This window comes from Typopeltis vanoorti, chromosome 14 (assembly GCF_054136105.1).
Source record: "Typopeltis vanoorti isolate ZY-2024b chromosome 14, IOZ_Tvanoo_1.0, whole genome shotgun sequence".
Taxonomy (NCBI): Eukaryota; Metazoa; Arthropoda; class Arachnida; order Uropygi; family Thelyphonidae; genus Typopeltis; species Typopeltis vanoorti.
Genome location: NC_143562.1, coordinates 39,813,835 through 39,838,847, shown reverse-complemented (window position 1 = coordinate 39,838,847; position 25,013 = coordinate 39,813,835). Strand labels below are relative to the sequence as shown.

Below are 25,013 nucleotides of genomic sequence, written 5' to 3'. Positions count from 1 at the left end.
TTCAGTAGAGTTTGCTGCAATGAATTGTTCTATTTTGTAGCGGTTTGCAGAGCACAATTTTTTATGTGCATCATAAGGCACAAATATGCATCAGTTAATCGGTACGCTCTAACTTGGTTTGTACTCTTTTTCTGTGACTGAATCCTTTTAAAATGTCAGTTGAAACTGGTGTGATTCAGGCACATTTGCTTTATGTTCGAAGGCTTCAGAAGCATCCTTGAAGATATATGTGGCATTTGGAAAAGATGTGGTAGCAGAATCCACTGTGCAGAAATGGTCTAAAAATTTATTTCTGGTGATGAATCACTTGAAGATGTTCGGGAACACCTTCCATTATTGATAATAAAGAATTACGTGTCGCTGTTGAAAATAATTCCACATTAACATGTCAAGAACTTTCACAAATGTTTAACGTGAGTGGTGAAACAATTCGTTTACACTTGCATCAATGGGAAAACCATGGAAGATAAGCAAATGAGTCCCACATGCATCATCAGAACATTAATTTTTATTATGAAAAACTCCCATACAATTTCCTTACTAATTCTTTTATAATTTACTTTCGAATCTGTGTAATATCTGACAGATGACTTATTTCGTGCACTTTCACTCTGAATCATATCAATCCATATATTTTGGTCTTCTTCTAAGTGGTTTTCCTGCTATTTTTACTTCAAAACATCATCCGTTTTAACAATTCATTTATCACACATTTTATTAAGGTCATCATCAAATTTCTGATATATACCCTCAAGGGGGTGTACAGGATATGACAGTACCACATGAAAAATTTAAATCATTACTAACTTCCTACCTACAATATTCCTCCAAATCAGACTGCTACCTGTCAAGACTCCAATATTATCAGGTCTATAAGACCTGATAATATTCTAAGGCACTTTTTACTGTATCAATCCTCTATATCTTGGTCTTCCTCTGTCTTTTTCCTGCCAACCTGGCAGAGAACACTTGTTTTGCTAATCTTTCCTCTCCCATTCTGTTTAAGTGACTATACCACCTGAGATTAGCTCTGCTAATGCATTCCTGAATGTGAACAATATCAAGGTCTTTCCTAATATCCTCGTTTTTAGGGGATGAACAGATGCCATCTGTTCATGCCCCTAATCTTTCTTAGGACTCTCATATCTGCAGTCTCTAGTCTTTGGTCAAGTGTTTTATTTCTAACCCAGCTCTAGATCCATAAGTTAAAATTGGTTTGCAAACTGTCTTGTATACAGCTAATTTAGTGTTTTGGCTAATTTCTCTAAAAATATAAATTATATGGAATAATTTATATTATTCCATATAAATTTATTCACTTGACTTCCTACCATACCAGCTTTGTTGATTCTGTTGTCTATTTAATTATTTACTTTACCACCTTCACTAAAAATCGTGCCTAAGTACCTGAAATGTTTGACTTGTTCTATAGGTTCTCCATTCACAATGCAGTTGATATTTTCAATGTTTCTGCCTATTTTCATTGTCTTTTAAATGCTAACCTTCATACCATATCTATTACAACAGTTATCCCATTTAGTCAGGGAATCTTGCAGACTTGTAGCGAATTTATTTAAAAGTATAACATCATCTGCATAAAGTAAAGAGCTGAGATTAACACCTCCAATTTTGATATCAGGTAATAATATTTGATAATAAGAGAGGGGATAATGTACATCCTTGTCTCACACCAGATTTAACATTAAACCACCTTCCTGTACTTCCTTCAATTCTAACTGCTAACTTACAATTCAATTACAATTACAAGGAAATGATTATGAGACATACAAAAATATTTTGGGAAAATTTGGAGAAAAGAGCAAAGCTATTCATAATGGCAAATATCTGTTGGATTTCTGCTCAGGACATGGACTGGTTATTACTAACACCATGTTCCAACATAAAAATGTGCACAAATAAACATGGTGAGAAGAGGCTAGGAATAAGAAGAGTCTCATTGACTATGTTATTGTTGATAGTGATGTTTTCTCCCTGGTGCAGGACACCAGAGTGTACAGAGGATTTGAAATTGGAAGTGATCACTATTTAGTCTTGAGCAGGATAAAATTGAATTTCATATTGAAAAGAATAACATGTAAGAAAGTTTTAAAGCGAATAAAAGTTGAGCAGCTCTCAGATGTGAATTGTAGACTAAAATACACAAAGATTATTGAAGAAAAAATGAGAGAGTTTGAGAACAGGAACCAAACCTTGGAGATTCAGTGGCAAACGCTGAAGAAAACATTGATTGATTCTGCCAGAGAGGCATGTGGTGAGGTTGTCTGCAAGGATAAAAAAATCAAAACTCCCTGGTGGACACAGGAAGTTAAAGAGGCAGTGAAGGAAAAGAAGAAAGCATATCAAAAGTTCCTGTCAAATAAGTCAGCTTGTGCTCTTAGAGAATATAGAGACAAATGCAAGAATGCTAAGCACTGTGTAAAACTAGCTAAACAAAAGTCATGGGAGGACTTTGGCAAGAATATAGAAAATAAATATCAAGAAGGTGGCAAAATATACTGGAGGTTGTTGAAGAAGCTTAGGAATGGAGGAAAGAGTGCTGTAAAAGGAGTTAGAGATGATAAAGGTGACATGAAAACGATAGAAAGAGATATCCTTGAAGTATGGAGTAATTACTTTGAAAAACTGCTAAATGAAACAAGCAGTGATGATAGCACAGTGGTAAAAAACACTGACCAGGCATGCAGTCAAGAATACATATCCATACTTGAAGTAGAAAAAGCAATCAAAGGCTTGAAATGTGGAAAGGCAGTAGGAGTAGATTATATTCGACCAGAAATGCTGAGGTATGGTGGTATAAAAGTCTTACAGTGGCTGCACTGCATAATTCAGAAAGTCTGGACAGAGGGACGAATTCCCGATGATTGGAGTAGAGCTCTAATAGTACCCATATATAAAAAGGGAAATAAAACTGAATGTGAGAATTACAGAGGTATTTCCCTACTGAGTGTTTCTGGCAAGATCTATGCCAGTATACTTGAGAAACGGTTGAGAAGAATTGTGGAAGAAAAGCCTGGTGAAGAACAAGCTGGATTCAGGCCAAATAGAGGCTGTCAGGATCAGATCTTCAATTCACTTTACGACAAATAGTTGAGTAAGCATGGGAATATAACAAAGATCTGTATTTAAGTTTTGTCGATTTGGAAAAGGCATATGACAAGGTGCCAAGAGAGAAGCTATTCAATACGCTGCAGTTATATGGTGTCAATGGGGCATTATATCAAGCAATACTTAGTCTTTATTTGAGTTGTAAGTCAGCAGTTAGAATTGGAGGAGGTACAGGAAGATGGTATAATGTTAAATCTGGTGTGAGACAAGGATGTACATTATTCCCTCTGTTATTCATTATCTATATGGATCACATTATGAAGGAAAGTGGTATTAAACATGATACCAAAATTAGAGATGTTAATGTCAGCTCTTTGCTTTATGCGGATGATGTTATACTTCTAAATAAATCCACTACAAGTCTGCAAGATTCTCTGACAAAATTGAATAGCTGTTGTAATAGATATGGTATGAAGGTCAGCAATAAAAAGACAAAGACAATGAAAATAGGCAGAATCATTGAAAATATCAACTGTGTTGTGAATGGAGAACCTGTGGAACAAGTAAAACATTTCAGCTACTTAGGTACGATTTTTACTGAAGATGGTAAATTAAATATAGAAATAGACAACAGAATCAGCAAAGCTGGTATGGTAAGAAGTCAATTGAATAAATTCATATGGAATAAGAGAGAAATTAGTCGGAACACTAAATTAGCTGTATACAAGACAGTGTTCAAACCAGTTTTAACTTATGGATCTGAGAGCTGGGTCAGAAGTAAAACACTTGAGCAAAGACTAAAGACCACAGATATGAGAGTCCTGAGAAAGATTATAGGCATGAACAGATGGCATCAACGGCAATATCATATTAAAAACGAGGATATTAGGAAAGAACTTGACATTGTCAGCATCCAGGAATGCGTTAGCAGAGCTAATCTCAGGTGGTATGGTCACTTAAACAGAATGGGCGAGGAAAGATTAGCAAAACAAGTGTTCTCTGTCAGGTTGGCAGCAAAACGACCCAGAGGAAGACCAAGATATAGGTGGATTGATACGGTACAAAGTGCTTTAGACGATAGAAATATAAGATCTGATAATGTTGGAGTCTTGACAAGTAACAGACTGATTTGGAGGAAAATTCTAGATAGGAAATTAATAATGATGTAAAATTTTTCATGTAGTACTATCATATCCTGTACACCCCTTAAGGGTACATAGCAGGAATTTGATGATGATGATGATGAACTTACAATTCAAATACAGACTAAGTATTGCTTTATATAATGCCCCATTGACACCATATAACTGTAGCATTTCGAATAGCTTCTCTCCTGGCACCTTGTCATATGCCTTTTCCAGATCTCAAAACTTAAATAGAGATCTTTGTTATATTCCCATGATTTCTAAACTAGTTGTCGTAAAGTGAAAATCTGATCCTGACAGCCTCTATTTGGCCTGAATCCAGCTTGTTCTTCACTAAGCTTCTCTTCCACAATCCTTCTTAACCATTTCTCAAGTATACTTGCATATATCTTACCAGGAACACTGAATAATGAAATGCCTCTGTAATTCTTACATTGTTTTATTTCCCTTTTTATATATGGATACTATGAGAGCTCTACTCCAATCATCTGGAATTCATCCCTCTGTCCAGGCCTTCTGAACTATGCAGTGCAGCCACTGTAAGACTTTTATACCTCCATATTTGAGCATTTCTGGTCGAATACCATCTACACCTGCTGGTCAAATACCTTTCCACATTTCAGGCTTTTGATGATTTTTTCTACTTCAAGTATGGATATGTATTCCTGCCTGCATGCCTGGTCAGTGTTTTTTACCATTGTGATGTCATCACTGCTTGTTTCATTTAGAAATTTTTTGATGTAATTACTGCATACTTAAAGGTGACATGAAAACAGGAGAAAAAGATATCCTTGTTCATCTCTAATTCCTTTTACAGCACTTTTTCCTTGATTGCTGAGCTTCTTCAACAACCTCCAGAATATTTTGCCACCTTCTTGATATTTATTTTCGATGTTCTTGCCAAAGTCCTCCCATGACTTTTGTTTAGCCAGTTTTACACAATGTTTAGCTTTCTTACATTTGTCTCTGTATTCTCTAAGAGCACAAGATGACTTATTTGACAGGAACTTTTGATATGCTTTTTTCTTTTCCTTCAATGCCTCTTTAACTTCCTGTATCCACCATGGAGTTCTGATTTTTCTATCCTTACAGACAACCTCACCACATGCCTCTCTGGCACAATCAATCAATGTTTTCTTCAGAGTTTGCCATTGAATCTCCAAGGTTTGGTTCTGTTCTCAAACTCTCTCATTTTTTCTTCAATAATCTTTGTGTATTTTAGCCTACAGTTCACATCCGAGAAGTGCTCAAATTTTATTCAGTTTAAAACTTTCTTACATGTTATTCTTTTCAATATGAAATTCAATTTTATCCTGCTCAAGACTAAATAGTGATCACTTCCAATTTCAAATCCTCTGTACACTCTGGTGTCCTGCACCAGGTAGAAAACATCACTATCAACAATAACATAGTCAATGAGACTTTTCTTATTGCTTGCTTCTTTTCTCCATGTGAATTTGTGCACATTTTTATCTTGGAACATTGTGTTAGTAATAACCAGTCCATGTCCTGAGCAGAAATCCAACAGGTATTTGCCATTATTATTAGCTTTGCTCTTTTCTCCAAATTTTCCCAAAATATTTTTGTATGTCTGACAATCATTTCCTACTCTGCTATTCAGATCCCCAACAAGAACCAACTTTTCCATTGTGTCAGTTGCTTTCTCTAAAGCCTCAAAAAATTCCTCCACTTCTACCTTATTAGAATTTTCTGTGGGACCATAGGCATAAATAAGTCTCATTGTCTAGTTCCCCATTCTCATATTTGTCCATATCACTCTACTTGAAACTGCCAGCCATTCTAGATTAGCCTCGTATTTAATGTTGAATACTATGGTGAACATGCCAGTTTAGATTAACTGTGCTTATATCTTCTTGAATAATGAGGTCTCTTCTTGAATAATGGAGGTTGGTTTGCTATAGTGTATTTCCTTCAGCATAGTACTGTACATATGTAACTTGAGTCAGGAATTTTTAGTAGTTTGTTATAGAGAGTGCATTTATTATAATGGTGTTTGATACAGCAAGGTCAGTTCTATTAGTAATGTCCAATCCTTACCTAATATCTTTGATCACCATTTTGTCACTATTTTCAATCTTTCATTTAATAATCTTACAAAGTAATTACTTCAAACAACTAGAATATCTTTCTCACTTTCCCCTTTATCATCTCTGATCCCTTTTACAGTACTCTTTTCTCCATTTCGACAGTTTTTCAATGGCCTCAAAGGCATTTTGCTACCTTCCTGAAACTTATCTTCTATATTCTTACATAATTTTATTTAGCAAAGAAAGAAAGTTAACTGATTTATATGCTAAGAACATTTAATACACTTTGTTCTTTTTCCATGACTGCCTCTAACTTCCTCAGTCCACCATGGATTCTGATTTTTTCTTCCTTTCAGACAACTTCACAATATGCTTACTCTTGCTGAATCAGTGTTTTTTTTCAGTCTGCCAATGAGTCACCAAAGTTTGGTTTTTGGTTCAATTTTTCTCCAATAATTTGTATGTTCAAGTCTATAGTACACCTCTGAAAGCTACTCCAATTTGAATGTTTGTTTTAAAAAACTTTCTTGCATCTTTTTCTTTATCCTGCTCAAAATTAAATGGTGAAACTTGGTTTTATGTTAGCCTATGTTCTGAACAAAAATTAAACAGGCACTTACCATTATTATTAGCTTTGTTCTTTTCTCCAATTTTCCGAACAAATATCTATATGGTTGGTATTCATTTTCTAACCTACTGGACAGGACCAACCTATCCTTTATGTTAGCTGCCTTCTCTAATGACTCAAAAATTCCTCACTTCTTCCTTAGTTGAACCTTCCACGATACTACAGGTACAATGTCTCATTTTCCAATTCCCAGTGTGATGTTTACCCACGCTCTTCTTGAACTTACCTGACATTCAAGATTAGGTTTGTGATGAAAACTATTGCTACTCCTTCCTTTCCCTGTTCATTCTTGCCTGAATATAATATTGCTGATTGTTATTTAGACAACTCATCTATTAGCTTCACTAAAAATTGTACCAAGATAGCCAATATATGTAACTTGAAGTTCACAAAAGTAATCAGACTATTTTTTATTTAGTTTTTTTACTGCTGATTTTCATGCCAAATTCTTCACAGCAATAATTTAATTTAGCTAAATTGTAACGGCTTTAAGAGAATAATGTCATCTACATAGAATCAAAAACTAAACTTGATATCTCCTATTTCAACATCAGGTTTAATACTTAGCCCAATAATGTGGTCCATATAGACCACATTATTGGGTCTATATGTGGTCCATATAGACCACATATAGACCCAAGACACATGCCAACTTACTTGTTTAAGTAAGTTGGCATGTGCCAACTTACTTAAACAAGTAAGTTGGCACATGATTTCATGTTTTTCATAGACTGCAGATAAGAAAGTTAAAGTTTCTTTAACTTTCCTTTCAAAACTTTAGTACACATTTTTCTTTTCAACGGGATATTCATTAATATCCTGCTTTACATGAAATGGTGTTAACATGTAATTTAAAATCCCCTCTATATTGTATGCTGGACAAATATAAAGACATTACTATCGACAATAATGTAATCAATAAGGCTTCTTGTTTTTTGTGCATACTCTTCACATGAATTTATGCGCAATTTTATATAAGTTGAAACATGGTATTAGTAATCAGTATAGTTCTCTATAATCACTTTGTGTTACATGAGAAATCACTTCACAGACATCTAGCTTTGACCCTTATGTGACCTCCACAACATTTATTAATTATGGAGTTATTATGCAAAAAAATATATGATTTAGGTACCTGTGTAGCTCTATGGAAATAGCATTTCCTTCCATGCTAGACTGCCTGAAGAAAGACAGTTATAGGTGCAATTATAGTCACCAACTAGAGAAACATTTTCTAACCTTTCTTCAGCCAGTTTCCAAGTCACTCGATCTTTGGCACAGCCAATTAAGATCTCTCTCCTGGAAACAGGTTTTTAAGCCCCCCACATTTCAAAAATTACTGTAGAACTCAAACCATTACAGACAATATTACACATGTTAGAGCTGTAAATGGCAGCTGTCATAATTGCTCTCCCAAAAATCCTGGTTCATTGAGATCTTGGTTTCACCATCAGTGAAGGTGGATGGATGGAGACTGGCTGTACACCTGTCTTCAAAAAGTGAGCTCTACTTAGTTCCTTTGGGACTAATAAAAGGCGATAGATTTATTTATTTTTATAGGTATGAATTATTAGTTTAATTTAGTAGTTAAACACATAGTTTAACTAATTAAACTTTTAATTAACTGTTTTGTTTCTGTAAAACATGCAGATATAACAATTTTAGATACTTACTTGTCTAACAAATGTCTTGCCATATTCAACTGGCCTAAAGCAATCTTGTAATGGTCTTTTTCATATAATACATTCATAAGATCAGCGAAAAATGGATGAATCTCCTAAAAATAAATTAGTAAAATGCTAATTAGCATTATATATATATATATATATATATATATATATATATATATATATAATGTAAGATTAAGCATCTTATGAACAAATTTTAACATCATTGGCAATAATCTATAAAACTGCTGCTAATGATATAATACTTACTATGAATGACTATCTCAGTAAGTATACTCAATATGGATAATATATAGCTTATACTTTGAAAGTTAACAAGCAGATTCGCTTTTTGGAAAAAAGGAATTTTGTTCATCCCTAGCTTTTTCTTCATCATATCAAGATGTAGATGTGTGTGTGTGTGTGTGGTAGTAGAACACTGAATCAATTAATCAAAATAGTGAAGGACCAGCAGCAAACACCACTGCTCTCTTAGTATACAATTCTAGAAGGTGAAATCTCCAAGTCATGTTTTTTGCACTTTTAGATAGTCTAAAGCTTTGGGTGTTACTCATTCAGCTGATTTTTTTTTTTTTTTTTTTTTTTTAACTGCAGCTCATGTGGAGCAATAACTTTTTTTTGATCTGCATTATATTTATGAATTTGAAGATTGATCAAAATAACAGACGTATTTTTTCTTCATTGCCGAGAAGGAGAAGGTTAAATGTCTATTGATGTGTTACATCGCAAAATAGGTGGTTCAGTCAGTAATTCCATTCTGTATGCGTTTAAAATGGCGCAAAAAAAGCACTGCAAGAACAAGAAGGTTAGCCCTGCCAACGAGGTTATTGTGCACGTGGAGGAGGTTAACGAAAATGAATTAACCACCAAAATAGCAAAGTTGAAGCAGATCATCAGAGAGACAACGCAGGAATTGCAAAAAGTTGAGAGGCGTTTAAATGAGCATAGGGAGAAAAAGGAAAATAAACAGGAAAATAAGAAACAACAAAGCAAGGAAACAGGTAAGTCAAAAAATAACGAAAATCAGATAGGTGACGTTGTTAGTAAAAAGAAAGAAATTATTTGGTATGGTGACTCTATAATAAAACATGCTATAGATGAGAGTTATAACATCGAGTTTTCCTGGAGCGAAAATTAAAAATATAACTCAAGAAATTCAAAAACAGAAAAGAAAAGTATATGAAATGGTAGTTGTAGTAGGTACGAACGATTTAACTGGTGATAAGTTCAGTATAAGAGAGGACATGAAAGGGTCGCTGGAAGATGCAAGAGTGAAGAATGAGAAAGTGAAAATCGTTAGTATTTTACCTCGCTATGACAAAAATGAATCAAAAAGAAGGGCTATGATGGCAAACGATTCAATGCGTAGGCTATGTAGAAGGAATGGATGTGAGTTTGAGAGAAGATTGAAATTGTATAAGAGGGATGGCCTACACCTGAATTTGTTTGGTATCGGGAGTCTGGAAAAACTATTAAATGGTATGAGACCTAACACAGACAGTCAGGGAAACTAAATTATAAAGGGAGGAATGATGTGAATGTGAGTGTAAGAGCGAAAATGGTACATAACTGTGTTAATGATGGGAATGTGATTTGTCATCGGAATGTTGATGAGGTGAGAACGATTTCGGATTTGTGTTCGTCCGGTTCAGACCAATCATATGTGTGCAAAAAGCATTAGAGAAGAATAAAAATCTGCAAGTTGTCCAATTGGGTCAGGCAGACTGCAAACAAGGGTATACTAAAGAACATGAAGGTAAATTATTATGTCTGTACACGAATGCTAGGAGTATCAGAAACCAATGGGTAGAGTTTGTTGCCGTAGTCAATATGTTGCGACCTCAGCTTGTAGGAATTAGTGAGACCTGACTATCAGAATCAGACCTATTAACTGGTATCGAGTGTCACGGGTACATTATTTTTTGGAAGGATAGAGTGGATAGAAGAGGAGGGGGGGAGCATGCTGCTAATGATATTGGATGACTTAAATTCAGTTAGAGTTGAGACCTATGAATGTAGTAATAGTACTAACAATATTTCACGTGGCAGTGAATTTGAAGCCATCTGGTGTGAGGTGGAATCTAATAAGACAAATTACACAGTGGGGTGTTGTTACAGACCTGGTGGATCGGTTGCTGGTGATGAAGAAATGCATCACCAAATAGAAAAGGTGAGTGCGAAAAGAGTAATCATAATGGGAGACTTTAATTATCCAAATATTGATTGGGCAGCAGTAGAATCTCATGATAAGAATGAAAATGCATTTACTGAGCTGTTGCCGGACAACTTCCTCAAGCAGTATGTGAAAGAAAGAACTCGTGGTCAAAGAGTGTTAGATTTCATTATAGTGTCAGAGAGCATTTCAGTTAAGGACGTAACTATTCTGCCTCCAGTTGGTGACAGTGATCATGCTGTACTCACTTGGGAAGTGACTAAGTTTATGAATGTTCCATTCAGAAAAGGTTACATGTTGAACTACAAAGCAGGAAATGATCAACTGAGGAGTATACTGAGTTCAGTGGAATGGGATCGGTTGCTGGATGGAAAGGATATCGACAGTGTATGGGAAGCATTTAAATAATATTTAAATGATGCGATATCAGAATGTGTCCCGAGAGTTCGAAGAATAAATAGAGCAGGAGTCAAATGGATGTGTAATCTTATTAAGCAAGAGATTCGTAAGTAAAGGACAATGTGGAAGGAATACCGTTTGCATAAGGATGACGTTCGTTATGAACGTTATAAGCAGCAGGCTAGAATAGTCACAACTGTTGTACGGAAAGCAAAGTCTGATTATGAAAAGAAACTGGCTCTGTGTGCGAAAGACAACCCACAAGAATTCTATCGATATGTTGCAAGTAAAAGAAAGAATGAATATGAAAGAATAACTCTTCTAAATCCAGATGGAGTGAGGGTTACTGATGCAGGAGGCTGTTCAGTTAATGAGTGCCCATTTCGTTAAAAGCTATCAACCTAGTGAATGCAACATTGAGCTCCCTGTTACCTCTTCACTAGATGAAGAAACGCAGGTGTGTGAGGCCGAGGTATTACAGCTGTTGCACAAACTGAATAAGAATTCAGCCATAGGGACTGATCAAATATCAGCATGTGTGCTAAAAGAGTGTTCAGCTGAATTGATCATTCCTTTGACCAGGATGTTTAATATGAGTCTCAGAACAGGGAAGATTCTGCAGGAATGGAAGGAATGTATGGTAATTCCATTGCATAAGGGTGGTGCAAAGATTGATGTATCAAACTATCGACCAATTAGTATCTTAGTAGTGGTGGTGAAGATTTTAGAAAAATTAGTTAGGGCCTGCATTCAGAAATGGGTTGACAGTGAATCTCTACTTTCCAATGAACAACATGGGTTTACTAAGGGAAGGTCATCTTTTAACAACTTGCTCACATTCTATGACAATATTACCATTGAACTAGACATGGATACACCATGTCTAGTTCAATGGTGTATCCATGTTCAATGGTGTATTCAAAGGGGAATGGATACACCATGATAATTTTGGATTTTGCTAAGGCTTTTGACAGAATACAACATGACAGACTGCTGCATAAATTGGAGAAAAAGGGTTTGGGTTATACAACATTAGCATGGATAAGATGGCTGACTGACAGATATCAAAAAGTGGTATACGGGGGGATCTGAGTCTGCAAGGTTTAAGGTAACAAGTGGTGTACCACAAGGATCAGTGCTTGGTCCACTGTTATTCAACCTATACATTAATGATATTGGGAAGGATTTGACAAGCAACATACAGTTATTTGCTGATGATGCAAAGATAGGCAGAGTAATCATGAATGCTGCTGATATGCAGTCCTTGCAGAATGATTTGAATAAGCTGGAATTGAGGGCATGGGAAAATGGGTGTCAGTTCAATATCAGTAAATGTAAAGTCATTCACTTCGGCATGATTACCTATCCAATGTCATATTATATTGGTGGGATTAGGCTAGAAGAAACTGATGAGGCTAGGGATCTTGGAGTGTTAATAGATAGGAAGTTGAAGTTCAGGGGGCCATATGGCAAAGATTGCAAATACAACTCAAAAAATAATTGCAATGCTCAAACGAACGTTCACATGTAAAGATAAGGATGTTATTTTACTTCTTTACAAGGCCTTGATAAGACCTCAATTGGACTATTGTGCACGGGTCTGGTCTCCTGGTTTCCGATGTGATTCTGATATATTGGAGAGAGTACAAAGGCGAGTGTTAAAAATGATATCAGGATTGTGGAATACTGATTATGAAGACAGGTTGAGAATTTGTAGACTGCAGACACCAGCAAATAGGAGAAAGAGGGGTGATATGATTGAGACTTACAAACTGCTGAAAAGGTTACAAGATTTCAATTGATGGAGGGTGGGGAAAGGACATCCTTGGAAGCTGAGAATGAAGGCTACCAAGAAGGGTGCAAGGGCCAGATTTTTCTCTCAGAGGGTGGTGCGTGATTGGAATGGATTGCCATTGGATGTTGTGAGTGCAAGCAGTGTGAATGAATTCAAGAATAAGTATGATAGCTGGTGTGTGTAGTATGTGGCCTCCCTCGATGTGTCTCTGACTCCCTGGAGATCTCTCATAATAATAATATTATTAGGGAAAAAAACATTTTGCCATATTTTTGTGCATACTAAATAATACATCATGATAATGTTTTTAATGTGCTTCTGAGACTTCTAAGGATGGGGAATGTGTGTGGTGTATTTACCATATGCAGGTTGTTATAGAACAAATTTACAATTCATTATTTAAGATCTTAATTGCAGGATAATTTTGTTGCATTGACTTGATTACTTAACACTTCTGATGATTCTGTGAATATCTTCAATATTATATGCAATATAGGCCATTTCTGTATACTGCTACATAACGATTTATCTATAAGCTGGTCTTGAGAAGAGTATGTGTAATAATATTGAAATATTTGGGTGTTAAGAGTCACTTAAAAAGTGAGCCATCTATAGACCCTTAAAGAATGTGGTGGAAAATGGACGACTGGGACTTCCGATCCAGCATCCAATCCTTAGCTTTCAATGATGTGCCTATTACTAGATATTAAATGGATGCTGAACAAACAAGAATGGGACAATAATTTAGGACTTAGCCAGCTAATTATAGGTACAACATAATTAGATATCATGCTTTTGAGGTGATGCCTGGTTATACAAGGCATCCATTGTTTTCATAAGGGGAACCACAAATGAACACTAAAATATTGGTCTAGAGCTCAACAGATTGAAGATGAACAATCAACATATGAAGCATCAATGGAAAAAGAAGTAAAATAAGCAGAGGAATTACAGAAATATGGAATAAATATAACTTTTTTTTCTACAATTTTTATTCGACCCCCCCCCCCCACCCAATGAAAGGCTGTAAACCCATTATACATTAGTAAGGTGAATGGGCTAAAGTATCTACATAGACCTGACAGTGAATTAGAAACTTTTTTAATACAGTGGTTTCTGTATGGGCATGTGATTACCAATACTGATCCTCTTCAATTTACTGCACATATTTTGGTGAGATATGGGTTAGGATATGCTTCAGTCAATTGCTGTACATAGGAAGTTCTATTTGTCAGCGCAAGCCTTCTCAGATGATGGCAATCTTTTTACTGACAGACCGTCTTAAAACTTACTCCTCTTAGACAAGCAATGTGGATTCTTTTTCTACACACCTGGAATATATCACCTTTTGGGAAACCAGTCAGCTCTGTGTTTTCAAAATCGTGGCTCCAATCAGATGGGCACCCACAATAAGCCCTTAATTCAACTTTGAAAGATCCTTTGTTTGTCCCATTGTGATCAAGACTAGTGACGATTACTGACCAGCAGCATTCTTAAATAGTTGCCTAAAACAAATAGTAATGCAAGTGACCAAGTATTTTGCATATATGCTAAGTAAGTGATGTTTACGTACATCTGCATAAAGGTTTTTAATTCAGTGGCTGGTATGATATTGGTGTTAATGAGACCCAAGAAGCCCAAAACAAGTGAAGTGCTTCTAAGCTATAAGTCTATGACTCATTCAGATACTAGAGACATAAAGAAAACTTCTCAAATGAGGGCCAATTTTCATGTAGAGCAATGTGGACAAATTTCAGAATGGAAAATTGGACAATGCTACTTATTCGTGCATATGATCCGAGAGAAGATTCTACCAGGGAAGAAACAGAAGAATATTTTGGAGTCATTAGAAGAGAAGACAGAGATATAATGAAAAAGGAAGAGCTGATTTGTGTTACAAACCAGACAGAAGAGGAAATGAACCTGTGGAGTAACTGATGATTTTTATTCAGCCACACCACATTTTATGCTTTAATAAATTAGTTTTCTTATTTAGAAATGCACTGGAAAAATATTGAGATATAATTAAATGTCTTAATTATCTTCCCCCCCCCCTGCATTTACAGTAATGCAGATTTTTTTTTTAATACTAAAAGTGTTGTAAAATTTAACTCGCTGAGTTAAATTTTACAACATTCACTTGTCTGTCTCCATAAAAGAGAGAGTAAAAGATAAATTTAAATTTTATAAAATGATTTTTTTAATCAAATAAAGTTGTTATTAAACAGTTTGTAACTTATTTTATAAAGAACTGCTAAACTTCAGCATGTTTTTTGTTGTAGTAATCTTCAAAAATGCATTTATAAGAAGTTGCAGTTATAAGAATATGCTGAAATCTATAAAATAAGATTTTCCTTACCTCAGAGTTTATTTTTTTATTATTTTTGTCCAACCCACATAGGGAGAACATCACATTAAACAGGTAGTTCAAAGTGAGTGTACATGTGCAATTTTTCAGGAAGCAGCATAACTAGGTAGCAACTATGAATTTTTTCCCCTCTTTCTGGAGAACAAAATGGAATATTAAGTTTTTCTTGAGAGAGGAACAAATGATAAATAGCAGGATCATAAAATTACTTCATGCACAAACTTTGTTTGCTTATACCTGAATAAAGGATTAAATCAAGAATATAATTTCTTGGCATCTTTAATTTATAATATAACGAAGTGGAAAAACTTTCAACATCGACTACCTAGTAGATGTTGGAAGTTTTTCCTAAAAGGGATTCTTTTACAGCAGGAATGCTGACTGATATTGTCAGAGACTCTTTGGTGGAAACAGGCTACACCTCCAAAAAGCAAGGGTGACTGGAAGAGAGCTGGGTTTTTTTTTTTTTTTTGCATTTTTCAGTATTGAGCCACCAGCCCATAGTGGCTCCATACTGAATATGCAGCTTTTCTGTTCAGCCAGTTTAGATTATTGCAGTACCATTTATTCATTATAAATATTAATAAGAAAAACGTCTCTAGGTTTTCTATAATGCTTGCCAACATCACTTGATTTAATTAAATTCTCAGCTGAGATAGAAATAAATAATTAGCTTTCATTTTAAATGCTGAATTATAAAGACAAAGGAAAAAATAATTACTGCTGGGAATTTATAGAAAATAGATTATTACCTTCATGGCTCTTCTACATCATCATCTTAGTCAAAAGCTCAATAGTACAGGCATGCTAAAAATCAAGCAACAGCCTTACTAAAAGGTAGTACAATGAGATATGAAATTCTTTCTTCTAAATAAATGGGTCATCTTAAACGAATCCTTAAAATTAATTAAAATTGTAATAATGGAATTAACTCACGTAAAATATTATTTATTAGTAGAATTTTTGCCCGAGTATCATAGGCATCTTGAGTACATGTAAAAAAGTTAATTAAACAATAACTGACAATTCCAAATGGTGCCACCTAAGTAACTAATGTAAGATAACTAAAAAGGTCATTAAATTTCCTAACTTATTTAAAAAAATAAATAAATAATATATACACACACACACACAATTAAAAAAGTTAGGAAAGACTAGCTGATTTAAAAATTACTATCTCCCACAAAGGGGACAGAAGTAGACCATCGGATCTGTTTAAGTTAGGAGAGTGAAGTAAAGTCTCACATGTTTCTTTATTCTTTATAAAGCCATTCCATGAGTAACCGACTTTTGTGAAGGACTCTGTCTTGTTCCAATGAACTATACTAGTGGCCAAAATTGTGGTAACCTTTTGGAAAAAGTGTATTTTTGAGGTTTGATGAGGTTCATTTCTTTTGGTGTAATACCATAAAATTATATATCAATGGAAAGATAATTTAATCAAGAATGTAATGCAACAACTTTTATGAAGGATTTTTTATTAGAACAGTAGTTATAAAGAAGAAAAGTGAAACACATAGAAAAAATGAGATATACAAAAATTCTCATAATGCGAATTAATACTTAGTTGGGTAACCTTTAGCATTAATTGCAGCCTTACAATGCCTTCCCATGAACCAAGTTTTTTAGTTCTGCAGCTGTTATAATGTGAAACTCAAGATTGAATTATTGCTTTTATTAATTGGGTTTTATTGTTGGGATGCTTCTGACTAACAAGTTTCTTTAGTCGGCTCCACAGATTTTCGATTGGGTTAAGGTCTGGGCTATTCCCAGGCCATTCCAGCAGTGGAATATGATTATCTTGAAACCACGTTTTGCACACAGCAGCAACATGACATGGAGCTGAATCCTGTTGAAATATAAATGCTTCATTATCTTGGAAAAGATCACGTGTGGAAGGCTTCAGTTTGGACTCAAGTATTTCATTTATGTATTTTTGGGCATTATATTCCCATTAATCACGCAAATTCTGCCCGCACCTTTTGATGTCATACAACCCCAGATCATAACACTAAGTGGGTGTTTCACAGTAGGTGTAATGCAATCAGGATGCAAATCTTCTCCTTATGTATTATATGCCATCACTATCAAACAGGGAGATTTTGGTCTCATCACTCCAAATAACACTGTCTCGCTGTCCAGTTAACATGGGTTTTAGCCCAGTTTAATCTTTTCAACCTTTGTTTGAGAGATAAAAATGGCTTTTTTCGTGGAATTCTAGCATTTAGACCAAATTCCTGCAGCCTGCGCCAAACAGTCCTTGCACTCAACTTCACATTGTATTGTGCCATTTCATCTTGTATACACCCAGATGATTTTCTTCTGTCACGTAGGCACAGTCTCTCAACACTTGCTGTTGTGCACCTTTTCCTGCCTTTACCAGTCTGGTTTTGTAGTGACTGAGTCTCCTTATACCTCTTCAAAAATTTAGAAATGCCACCTTTGGTTAAGTTTTCACCAATTTTTCTTCTAATTTCTTCATAACTGTAGCCTTGTTGACTTAATAGTACTATTTTACATTGCTTTCTGGGACCAGTCAACTCTTTGCACCATTTCTTTAATTTTATTACATTTTACAAGCTCACTAAATGAAAGAACACAAAAAAAAAAAAAAAAAAACCAAGCAACTTGATAGCAATCACATAACACACTACAAATGTCTTCCTCTCAGCTCCAATACATGACATCAATAGCTGAATCCTACTGACCTTATTGGCTTATTGCCAAAACAAGATGACACCTGATTGGCTCTCTAAACACTCATGCTCATTGACTACATTCAAATGAAGGAAAGCTACTTCATATCAACCTAAGCAAGTTGTGCTTCTTTTTTCTGGTTGTTTGGCTATAACTTTTCATAGAATACAGATAATTGAACAAACATTATTGCATTACATTCTTGATTAAATTATCTTTCCACTGATATATAATTTTATGGTATTACACAAAAAAAAAAAGTGGTGTTATCAGCCATCAAACCTCAAAAATACACTTTTTTCAAAAGGTTTCCACAATTTTGGCCACTAGTGTATGTCTAGTGTTGATGGCATGCTCTGCAAGTCCAGACTGTTCAGGTTCAAGGTATTGAATATAAGAATTGTGTTCTTCTAGCTGAATAAAAGCAGATCTTCCTGTTTGTCTGAAATAAGATAACCCACAAGAGTAAGGAATCTGGTAGAAGCCTTTTTTATTTTTAAATAAGTTAGGAAATTTAATGATCTTTTTTAGTTATCTTATATTAGTTATCTTATGCACCTTTTAGAATTGTCAATTATTATTTAATTAGCTTCTTTACATGTACTGAATATGCCTGTGATACTCATGCAAAAATTCTACTAATAAATAATATTTTACGTGAGTTAATTCTGTTATTATAATTTTAATTAATGTCTACTCAGTATTACCTTACTGAATCCTTAAAAAAAGCTCTAAACTGGCTGTTACACTTGGTTAAAATAGTATTAATTAATTAAACATAATACAGAATTTACTTAAGTAATTTTTATTAGCACAGAGTTTTCTCCCCAGTATCAAGGGCATTTTCACTAAGTCTCAGATTGTAGGCTATAATAAATTTAGTTTAATCCTTTATCCAAGTGTAAGCAAAACAAAGTTTGCGCCTGAAAATATCTTCAGGACTGGGGTAAGGTGGTACAACACCAGGCAACTTGTTGCAAAGGTGAAGCAAGCTAACATCACTCCTATCTCAGTATCTCCCATAATGCAAAACATCTCCTTGCGGATATGTATGATGTTATGCATTAAGGGAAGGGCCACTACCCAGACTAGTTTCGACCTCTACTGAGGTCTCTTCAGTGGCAGCCAGGCCCAAGTGGAGATACCAGGCAGAAGCATTAACAAGTTCAGCTCTACCTATAGGAGTTGACAAACAGTGTGCCACCTTTTTATTAAATTACTCTGGATTTAGGCATTAGGGAGAACTGGCTATCAGAATCAGACACACTAACTGGTATTGAATGCAAAGGGTACAGTATTTTTTTTAGGAAGGATAGACAGGATAGGAGAGGAGGGGCATGCTGCTAATGATATTGGATGACTTGAATCCAGTTAGTGTTGATGCTTATGATTGTAGTACTAGTAACAGTATTTAATGTGGCAGTGAATTTGAAGAAGCCATCTGGTGTGAGGTGGAATCTAACAAGATCAATTACATAGTGGGATGTTGTTACAGACCTGATGGATTGGTGGATGCTAATGATGAAGAAATGCATCACCAAATAGAGACGATGGGTGCAAAAAGAGTAATCATAATGGGAGACTTTAATTATACAAATATTGATTGGGTAGCAGTAAAATCTCATGAGAAGAATGAAAATGAATTTATTGAGCTGTTGTGAGACAATTTCCTCAAGCAACACGTGACAGAAAAAACTAGAGGTCAAAGAGTAATATCAGAATGTGTCCGAAGAGTTCAAAGAATAAATAGGACAGGAGTCAAATGGATGTGTAATCTTAGTAAGCAAGAGATTCTGGCTATTTTTTCTGATGTGCCACAGATGTTGGAGATGGTGATGGAATTTCGGGAATCCTTCTGAAGAGATGGCCAAAGAACTGATTATTTTTTTAATTCTGTAATCACTATAGCCATTGGAAAGGAAGGTGTTGTGTATGTGGTTGAGTTTGGTTGAAAGAGTTTCCACTTGAACAAAGATTATAGGCTCTTTGGTTAGTTTTAATAATCCCATATTGTTGAAAGAGGTGGTGGTGAGAAAGTATGAATGTATCTGTCTGTGTAAGTGGGTTTTCTGCATGCAGTGAAGGAAAGGTCACCATTTGGAAGGCATGTTGTTGTCGTCGAGTTCCACAGAACAGCTTCTAGATATGACCATGGGCCTGTAGAACTGCTTTGGCAATCTCCTGAACTTTGATGTAGGGTTATTGTCAATTTTCTGTAGAGCAGCTTCAATTGCTGGACAAGAGCAGATATGGGGAGGTGTTAGTTCGACCCCTGGACAGTTCTTGCCTGTTTCATAACTTCTAGTACTGTCTGGATGAATTTTCATGCCTTCCAAGTGTTCTGGCCTTAGCCTGGTTTTGATTGTGGTTATTTCTCTATTTTCATTTATTTTGCAGAATTCATTCTTCTTCTTGATAGTTTGTTTTACCAGTCTTATTTTTGTGACAGAGTTTGCAGTTTGTAACAGTGTATATGATTTTTGAAGTAAGTATCTTGCTTCTTTGGCTAGTCTGTCTGCTCTCTCATTGCCTTCAATATTTACATGAGCTGATATCCATTGCAGTGTACAGTTCTTATTTTTCAAATTTGAAGTTGTTAGTTGGTTCATGAATTTCCTGTGTGTGTTTTGTTTTTCCATTTTTTTTAATGCTTCAAGTGCAGATTTTGAGTCACTGTAGATGGTTATTCCTTCTGTACTATTTTTTACTGGATTAGAGAGATAGAACTTGAGAGCTGCTTGTCATACAAGCAGCTCTCAAGTGAAGTTTGAAGCTATTTTGCCAGCTGTGGTTTTGATATGCATTTCCTCACCTCCAGGTAAAGTTATAAAAACTACTGCTCCTCCTTGGTTGAATGTTTCATCAGATGATCCATCAGTGTAGGCAATGACATGGTTTAGATTATTTAAGTGGTGTATAATGTCAAGTCCTTTTCTTTTATTTACATGTTGTGAATCCTTTTTTGAACATGGTTCTAGGAGATTTAAGTTAATCATTGTATTTTTTGGTAGTTTGGTGGAAAAGAATGGCTCTTTGCTTATTTCAGTGGACAGGTGCTCTAAGTCTATCTGTTTTCTAATTTCATGATCATAATATAAAGTAGATGATCTCTTTAGTCTAGATTTAGCGGTCCAGGCATCAAAAGTCCTGAGTGAAATGTGATCCTGATTCTGTTAGTGAACTTAACTGTGGAGAGTTTTCTTCTGTCTTCTAGTATGTGAAATCCACATTCTTGTTGAGCTTTTAAATTATTTGTGGATATGACTGCACCTATAATAATTTTTGCTGCTCTTGATTGTACTCTGTCAAGCTTTTCTTTTGAGCTAGTGGAAACTAGAGCCCAGATTGTTGAGGCATATTCCACAGTGGGTCGTATGAGTGCTGTATATGTAGTTTTGAGTGTCTTCAGTTTTGCATCCCACTTTGTTCCACAAAGCCTTTTAATGATATTAAGCTTTTTAAGAGTTTTATTAAATATATTTGTGATATGGGTTGCAAATAGTTCAGCCTAAGTATTTAGGAGACTCTGTTTTTCCTATTTTGGTATTATATATTTTGATTTGGGGATTGTAATTGTGTCTATTTTTTCTATCAGTGGAGAAGATACTGAGTTTTGTTTTTTCTGGGTTTATCTGTAATTTGAGTTCCTTTGCCCATGTTCTTGAGGATTACTGCTTGTGTGCCAGATTGCTATATCATCTGCAAAGCATGCTATTTTTGTGTCATTTATTACGTGAGGATGAATATTGTTCATATAAATGAGAAATAGGAGCGGGCTAAGAACAGAACCTTGTGGGACTCCAGCACCAGTTTGATATATGTTGGAAGAAGTTCCATTAACTTTTACTTTAATTTTTCTTCCTTTCATGAAATCTGAAATCCAAATTAATGCGTTCCCCCTTATTCCAGTATCGTACGCAATTTTTATTAACTTTTGTCTCCACATACGATCGAGGGCAGCTGTAAGATCTAAGAAAATTGCTGTCTTCTTTTTTGGTGGTTTTTTTGAAAGCCATCTATGATTGATTATCAATGATAAAATAATTGATCTTCTATATTATGTTGGGACCTGTATGCTGTTTGATAGAAGTCGATCTTGTTATTTTCTAAGAGCCAATTCATAAGTCTAGTATGTATTATTCTTTCATTTAGTTTGCAGAGAGTACTAGTTAAAGCTATTGGTCTGTATCATGTTGGAGGCTTAATGGATTTTTTTACAACACTCAAAAAGGATTAAAATAGAATTTAATACTTCCTATATTTCGTCCTAGTCACTAGGACATCTACGGGGATTACAAAAACAACTAATGTAACATGCACACAAATATCATTCAATACTAAGCCACGTGGGTGACACTAAAGTCATATCTAGGTGGAGCACCCTCTAAGGGCGGTAGTAAGTGGCCTGGAATGTAAGGTGGGACCTCTGGTGATGAGTGTTTCCCAAATCTTCGGAAGCTTAATGCAACCGTATTTATTAAGATTTGGTTGGTTTCTGAGATAGGATAAGATAGGACTTTAGTGTCACCCACATGGTTGGGGTTAGTATTGTATGATATTTGTGTGCATGTTACATTAGTTGTTTTTGTAATCCCCGTAGATGTCCTAGTAACTAGGACGAAATATAGGAAGTAATAAATTCTATTTTAATCCTTTTTGAGTGTTGTAAAAAATCCATTAAGTCTCCAACATGATGTCCTCACAGCATTTAAGCCTCTACACACGAATTCTAATCATTCATGGAGAAGATTTAGCATGCAAATCCAAGCAATACAGTAAGTCAAAACTACGACTATCTAGGCAACTAAATAGGCTGGCCTTTTTAAAAAGATGTCAGGATATAAGAGTGATACCAAACTGTGTTAAAGATCAATTTCCATTCCAAAAAAGCACTCCGTATATATAACCGTGCCAGCCTGGCATTACTACGCAAGCAAATCGCCTCTACTCATGCCACCCTCTCAGTGACGAATGCTGCCATTGGCGCCTTACATTCAGAGCTCTCCACCGTTCTTAACCCTGAACTTTGGTCGATTCTCTCTGGCATTTCGGAAACTTCCACACAGAGAGAATTTCAAAAAACAAAAACATCAAGAAATATAACAACCTGGTTAAAGACAAACCACAACCACAAATTCAACCGCTCCAGACAGTAGTAAACCTCTCTTCTGAAAGGCTCAACGACGATGCCGTCAGCGCCCTTTGCCTCGGCCGTAATTTTGCTGTCGCTCCAAAGGAAGTGCCGGTGCTTGATGTAATGGTTAACATCGAATGGGGGATCGGTCGCTTACCGTCGGAGATAGCCAACAACATCAGACTTGATGTAGCCAACATCCTCGCTCATTCTTCGCTTCCAAAAAGTAATTTATCGTATGCCCAACACACGGATCTCCTGAAACTACGGAAAGAAAAAAGTATCGTCATCACCAGAGCGGATAAGGGTAATGCCACAGTCATTCTTAATATCAGTGAATACAATTGTAAAATGAATATTATCCTCTGCGATCGCACTACCTACATCCCGCTAGAACACAACCCCACAAAAACACAAGTTAAGAAATTAAAAATCTTACTTAAAAAAGTATCTTCCTGGCCCCCTGAAATCACGAAAAAACTTAAAACTTCCCCCCCCCCCCCCGAATATACGGTTTACCAAAAATCCACAAACCGAATTCCCCACTCAGGCCTATAGTAGATGCCACCAATGCACCTTGCTACAGACTGTCTAAACAGCTGGCCAACTCTCTGACCCCCCACCCCTCTCCGGAAGGTCCACTGCCTATATAAAAAACTCGACCCGCTTTAAAGCCCTCACAGAAAATTTAACCTTGAATAATGCAGGCATATTGGTAAGCTTTGATATCTCCTCTTTGTTTACCAATATTCCCTTAACTGACACCTTATTTCTCTTAGAAAACGTTTTTCCTTCTGACATCTTAGATCTCTTTTCCTTTGCCATTAACTCTGGGTATTTCTCTTGGAAGAACAAAATCTACAAGCAGATAGAGGGAACCGCCATAGGTTCCCCCTCTCACCCTCCTTGCCAATTTCTATATGGAAGATTTCGAAAAACAAGTCATAGAATCAGCCCCACTCAAACCTTCTATCTGGCTAAGATATGTAGATGATGTGTTCTCTATTTGGCCTCATAACCCAGACACGTTAGACTCCTTCCTCAGTCATCTCAATAGCCTACATCCAAGAATCCAGTTTACTATGGAAAAGGAAAAGAACAATTGCTTACCCTTCCTAGACACCTTAGTCACACACCTGCCTAATGATACACTTGCCTTCACTGCATACAGAAAACCCACACACACACAGGCAGATACATTCACAAACTCTGCCACCACCACCATCCCCTCTCAACAATATGGCATTATTAAAACTCTTACCAAGAGAGCCCACAATCTTTGTTCCAATGGAACCACCCTCACTATTCCAATTGCTACAGCAATCACAGTATCAAAAAAATAATCGTTTCCTCCCCATTCCCCATCCTTCTCATCAACAAGATTTTAAAAATGCCATCACCATACCCTACACCCGTGGCACATCCGAAAAAATAGCCAAGATTCTAAAAAAGTACAACCTACACACACACAGCATATAAGTCCCACCGCAAACTTGCTACCCTTATTCATGACTTATTTTTCACGGTATTAACAACACCACAAACACTTTTAACAACAAAGATGTTTTATTAACGCTTATATTTCGCTGATTTTCAACTCAGCATCATCAGAGCACAACACACATGTAAACGCGACAGTGAGTGAGTGAAACAATATAATTGCAAAAGACAAAAGATCCAAAGTCCTATTTTTGGCGCCCTCTAACGGGAAAAAAAAAAAAAAAAAAAAAAAAACAGCAGTTATCCAGGAGTTTTTCTTAGGATAACCGTCTCCCAAATTTTTGGCAAATTAATGCAACCATATTTGTTAAGGTTAGGAGAATTCTTCAAAGCCATTGCTGATTCAAAAAATAATCTTTCAGATCTATAACG

At 35.7% G+C, this 25,013-nt stretch overlaps 1 protein-coding gene across 1 annotated transcript in view; it reads right to left on the bottom strand.

Annotated features, from left to right (window-relative positions):
• Non1 (nucleolar GTP-binding protein 1) overlaps window positions 1-25,013 on the bottom strand; it is a 177,060-nt gene that overhangs the window by 109,105 nt on the left and 42,942 nt on the right. Inside the window, exon 3 of the mRNA XM_090403341.1 lies at window positions 8,561-8,664. Within this exon, the coding sequence (XP_090259467.1) occupies window positions 8,561-8,664 (104 nt within the window). The remainder of the gene's footprint in view (window positions 1-8,560; window positions 8,665-25,013) is intronic.